General features: G+C 37.3%; 1 protein-coding gene across 1 annotated transcript in view; it reads left to right on the top strand.

Annotated features, from left to right (window-relative positions):
* Positions 1-1,562, top strand: part of EIF1B (eukaryotic translation initiation factor 1B) — a 2,056-nt gene extending 494 nt beyond the window's left edge. Inside the window, exons 2-3 of the mRNA XM_035891595.1 lie at positions 350-451; positions 1,046-1,562. Coding sequence (XP_035747488.1) covers positions 350-451; positions 1,046-1,090 — 147 coding nt within the window. The 3' untranslated portion in view covers positions 1,091-1,562. The remainder of the gene's footprint in view (positions 1-349; positions 452-1,045) is intronic.
* The last annotated feature ends 4,170 nt before the right edge of the window (positions 1,563-5,732 follow it).

Here is a 5,732-nt window from a genome sequence, read left to right as displayed (position 1 = left end):
TGAGTTTCACAAGGATGAAAATATTTATTTTAAAATAGCATGGAGTTGAAAGGCTGTATCTTATGACTTTGTTTTCCATTCTTGTAACAAGTGCTGGCCAGTTCCTTCTGCTCAGTAGCTAATCCTGTCTTTGCCTGAATTTACCATCAGCAGCTTAGTTTGTGTCTGTGTGCATCGGCGGATATATTCCATTTGCTCTCAAAACCGATGTAAAATAGATCTAGCCTTTGCCTTGCTTGGCATCAGAATTTAGTAAGCAGCTTCTGTGACACAATTCTGCTGAAAAGACTCACTAAGCAAAACCATAATGTACATCAAGATGCCTTACAATATGAATGTTTCTCTCCAGAAATTTGCTTGTAATGGTACTGTGATTGAACATCCTGAATACGGTGAAGTTATCCAGCTTCAAGGTGACCAGAGGAAGAACATTTGCCAATTCCTCTTGGAGGTGAGGGACTGCAGATAAATATCTAAACCTCTCTGGAAGCAATAGAGTGACAGGTGGCACTGACGTTAATTAACCACCTAAGATGTCCACTATAGTTCCTTTGTATTTTCAGCCAAAAAGTAAAATGACACTTGCAGAATGAGAGTAAAACTCTGGTGAGAATCAAAGCACTGTAGAATGCATTTACTCTGCTACAACATACCACTTGTTCTCTGGCAGTGCAACTTGAGTTCTTAATTTGTGAAATTAAGTGTTTGATGCCAAACTGTAATTTTGAGACTGAAAACACTACAGAGGAAAGAGTCTTTCACCACTGGCTTACTGATGCAAATCGTGATGTAGAGATGTTACACTGTCAAAGAGTAAGTGCTAGGGCTACGCAAGAAGTCAGATGCCTGATAAGATTTTTTTTTTTTTTTTTGGTGTAGTCAATTCTGCTTGGCCCGGAAACATTTTGGAAACTAGAAAACTGCTTTATTGAGTATATGCTGTATTGTAGTTTCTTTAATTAAAGTGTTAGATTGTGGTAATTTGATGTCACTGTTAATATCCTAAGAGTGTAAGCTTTACTGAAATGTTGCTTTTCTCCTTTAGATTGGCATTGTCAAGGAAGAACAACTGAAAGTTCATGGTTTCTAAAATACCTGTGCTCTCATGAAGAACCCTGCAGTATTTGATCTTACCTAGCCTGACTCTTCTGTGAAAAATGAATCTTTGCAGTGAATGGACTTCCCTGTTACCTGAACATTTAAAATTTGATTCAGATTTGCATGACTGCGTGAAACGTGTGGTGTGTAGACTAGAAACACATAAGAAAACTTCAGTAAGGTGGTAATGAAGACACTTGTGAACTTTAACACATTTCCAATGGAAATGTTTTAGCAATGATTGTTCAGTTTACTGTTCTCCACCTGACTTGAATGTGTGGGTTGTATCAAAATAGTGTGTGTTGCTGCTTAGAAATAAAAGTTTATTCGTATATTTTCTGGGATATCTGAAATGCTTTAGCTTAAGTTTTAAACTAGCACAGCAGCCTTACTGAAGAATGGCTAAAATGTTTTGTGGCATGTGTAGCTCACTGCTCATTGAATAAATTGGAAAATCTACATGATGAAGTATTAGCTAATTAATCAGTAGACTAGCTTGATGTGATCTTATCCTGTAGCTGTAAGACTAGAGCTTTAAAGTCTTTTGTGTAGGTGTATCTTAGTAGCAGCACGGTAAGACAAAAATTGTTTGCTGAGTAAGTAACTGGATCTTCTCTAAAATTTACTGCAGGGACTATGAAATGTTAGTGTTAAGCATAGTAGGACTAAAATAAGCTAAACTCCTTAAGGCCGCTATTACTGAGGACATGTTAAACATCTAGGTCATACATAGTACTCCCAAAACATTTGAAGGAGGTGCATGGGATTTTGTATCTGTTCTGTCACTGAGTGAAGGGGAAGGACATTGAGTCGGCTTCTGCCATGACTGTGCATTTAATGTCGGCAAGCAGAGTGCTTTAATTAGCTGGTAGCGTTAGCTGCGGAAGTAAGGAAGGGAACAGGCTCTATACTAACTTTTTTTTTTCTTGGTGTGAAAAGTTTTGCTGTCACTAACGGTTAATATGGAGGGTTTTGTAATGGGGTTTGGGTTACTACAGAGAGCTGGTTTAGTCTACTTCTCTAGCAGGCAATTCATTCACTGTCATCTGAAGTTGTTATAGCTTTGTTCCACCATGCTTTTCATCTAGTTTTAGTTAGCTGTAGGCATTTGGTATTTTGCTTTTAAGACATGTCTCTTTACAGAATGAAATTACTTAATTTGGTGAAACATTCAGTTCTTACCTTCCTTATGAGATAGAGAGGGAAATTTTCTCTGAAACAAAAACAGGCTGAGCTGATAAACCATAAGAATAGTGGGAGAAGTTAAAAAAAACTTAATGTAATATCATGTATTCTCTGGAAAGGAAGAAAGACATTTCTTTACTGCTAAGACTTATTAATAACTTAAACAGAAAAAAACCTGGTAACTACCTATGTAAACATCAAGAATAGGCAAAATATGTTACTTAATATCACCTATGCTTATACTTTGTTTCCTGTTCAGACTTGCCTTTCTAAACAGAAATTCTCAATTTTAACTCACTTGAACCTTTTTTTTTTTTTTTTAAGATTTCTGAATTCAGACTTGAACCTTTATGGAACGAACAACAATTAGGGGAGCATTATAGAGCATTCATATGACAATTTCTTTCTCTGTCTGGTCTAGACAATTCCACCTGTACGAATCCAGTGTCCAGTCTCAATCTCCACAAATTCTGCCTGGTGTTATGGATCTTAAGTGTTCCAGAAAAAGGATGTTCCAGAAGATTGAGTACTGTTAAGGTATAATGTGTTCAGGAAGAGGAAGAGGAGGAGGAGAAGGAGGGAAAGCCTGCTGCAAAACATGAAATACCAGCATGCAGAATGAAAATCCACAGAATAAGTCTTAGGCGAGTCTTGCACATTAGCAGAATAAAATCATTGTACTGCAAATTTACCTAGTCCTGATTCTAGATGCTAAAGTAATTACTCCTTTGGGGGTACATAGAACTTGGTGATTTTCATTTTATCAAATGCCAGAAAAACTGATATTCTCATTTAAAGCTTGTTCTCCTGCCCAAGAGGAAAAACAAGCAATATCTTCTCCTATTTCACTGGTATTACATGAGTACTTCTAGTGGGTTTTTTGAATTGGAGATTAACATATGATTAGCAAGTCTCATGTGTTACTGAGTCAGTCTTCGTTTCAGATAGAATTCCATTAACTTTTACTACCTAAGCTTGAGTCATTTCTCCATAGTTGTTCTGCTTGGAATAAATAGGAAAAACCTTTGTTTTCTTCCTCCTTATTGAAAAGTCCTTTCTGATAGGAGGAACCTTGCAGTTGATAGGTGGCTTGGGTTTTATGCTCTAGTGGAGCTGCTTGTGTTTTGACCTTTGAAGGGCAAAAATAAAAGGAGAGGAATTAAGAAGTAACACGTGAAGTTTAATAGATGAGTTTTGTTGTGGCAACAAACAATTTAATCTTTGTAGAAGGAAAGCAGAAATTTTTGTCCTTGAAGTGTTTTAAACTAGAACAGTGTCTTGGTAAGATTGTGATTGGCCTGGAAAGGCTGCAAACAATTTCATATTTTATCATCTTATGCTGGAACTTCTTTGTCAAAGCTTAGCCTGTTTGGAGTATCATCCATGTTTCAAGAATGTTGAAAAACATGAAAGACTTTGGGAAAGGACTGTTTAAATTACTGCCAGGAAAACCTGGTTTTACAGTGAAGGCAGGCTCCAGTCTTTCCATCTATTCAAAAATAAGTTAAAAAGTGGTAAAGGATACCACTGCCCATTATTGTTGAGGCAGTAAAAGGGAGCTAATAATAGTAAACACTTTTAAAACCCACTAGTAGGACTTGAGACTGGGCAAACTTGAGCAGTGCCTCAAACGGTGAAGTCTGTCTTTCAAATCTCCAAATCAGGATTGCCTTCTTAGTGACATCTGGGCTTAACCACAAGCTGCAACTGGATGTAGGAACTGCTGTTGATAGTTGTATCAGGCTGTTGTAGCTGATTATTTTAGCTGATACACTGGAATAAGGTGTTGCATAAATAAATTCATTGAATTGCCTGTTCGGAGCCTACATCTACTTAATGCAGCTATGAACAGTGAAACCATCGCTTCCCAAATGGTGGTAGCAGTCCTTATTTCTAGAAGATGAGATTTAGTAATTGTAAGTCTGTAAGCTGCCTGCTTGCTCTTGTGTGAATTATCAGACCCTTCACCTTCACTTGTGGTCCACTAAATCTGACCATGTGTTTGAGATGAGCATGAAGAGCACAACTATGGGCAGACGAGCAATAATTTTCTCAAGTGAAAGAACCTTTGAAAAGAATAGTGCCTAGATTGTATGTACATACTATTTATAGCTTTAAGCAAAGCCGCTGTACCATACTTCCTGCACTACATTCTTGCATAGCCTAAATGAAAAGCATTTTGTTCTGGAGAACTTATTTGGAGAGGGAGGAGGGAATCCCACAAAAAAAAACCCCACCTTAGTAAATAAGTTTATATCTTAAGCCTGTTTTTATTAACTTAGATTCACCTGAACTGCAAGACCTCTATAACATTGTTATTTCTGTATCTTTAAAAAGACTTCCTTTAGAGCTTGGCATTTAAGGTTCTAAATATATCTAAAGCATTATAAAAGTTAAAACTGTGAAGAGTTGTTGAAGCTTAAGTTTCAAATATTTGAAAAAATAATTAAGCAGAGCTCTGCATTTTGTGCTATTCTGCCATCCTGCTTACAGCTGATATGCACTTGCCCTAAAGATGCATATGGACAGATGTACCTTGAGTTGCAGTCAGCAATTACCTTTTCTTTAATCCTTCTGGCAGGCTCTAGTGTACAGGATCCGTGTGCTACACCCTTGTTTAAAGTGGCTTAGTAGTTCTTACTATGTGAAAATATGTACAAGACTGGTATGTGGCCAGTTAAAGAATGCGGAATTACTTTGGGACACAGTAGGGGTTACTCTCTCTTGGTGTGTCCAGTGTTGATTAGTGTCACTGAGTGTTCCTCTAATTAGTGTGCTACTGCCACTAGGGAAATGGAATTGGTCTTAGAGGGTCACGCATATTTAAGTATTAAGAATCTGCCTTCCTCCTAAGACTCCATGCATAGTCCTCAGTTAGGGACGTGTCCCCTGTGCGTGGCAACATGAAGGTTACTTTCCAGTTGCAAGATCAAAAGCTCTTGAGATGAATAAGGGAAAAATGACATAGTTTTATGTTTGCTGTACAGATGTTTTGTGCTTACTGTTTCCACTTTACATTAAAAAAAAAAAAAATCTCAAAAGAGGATTTGTACTTGGCATGCCTTTTTAATGTTCGCTACATGCCTGTGATTGGTCTCTTTACAAACAAGTCTTAACCTGTATTGGAGTATTGCTAGAGAGTTGAGACAACAGAGTCTTTTGAAATAAAATGTATCAATGTTATTTTATGTATGCTTTTCTAAAACAAACGGACTTTTATGCTATTACTAAGGAGGATTAATGGTTTTTTTGGTGGAAGATAGAAGTTGTGTAATTTAATAGTATGTGATCCTCTTGTGATCAGCTTCGATTTCTTCAAGAAAAGTTATATTTCCTCTTAAATTTCTGCCTTGATCTGTACTAATGTTGTGGCTTAACCCTGGCTGGCAATTAAACCCCATGCAGCTTCTTGCTTACTCACCCCAGCGGGTTGGGGGGTGAATCCGGAG

The sequence above is a fragment of the Egretta garzetta genome, unplaced genomic scaffold (genome assembly GCF_000687185.1).
Source record: "Egretta garzetta isolate BGI_Z169 unplaced genomic scaffold, ASM68718v1 scaffold403, whole genome shotgun sequence".
NCBI lineage: Eukaryota > Metazoa > Chordata > Aves > Pelecaniformes > Ardeidae > Egretta > Egretta garzetta.
Note: the sequence above shows the minus strand (reverse complement) of the source record. Positions and strands in the feature narration are given on the sequence as shown.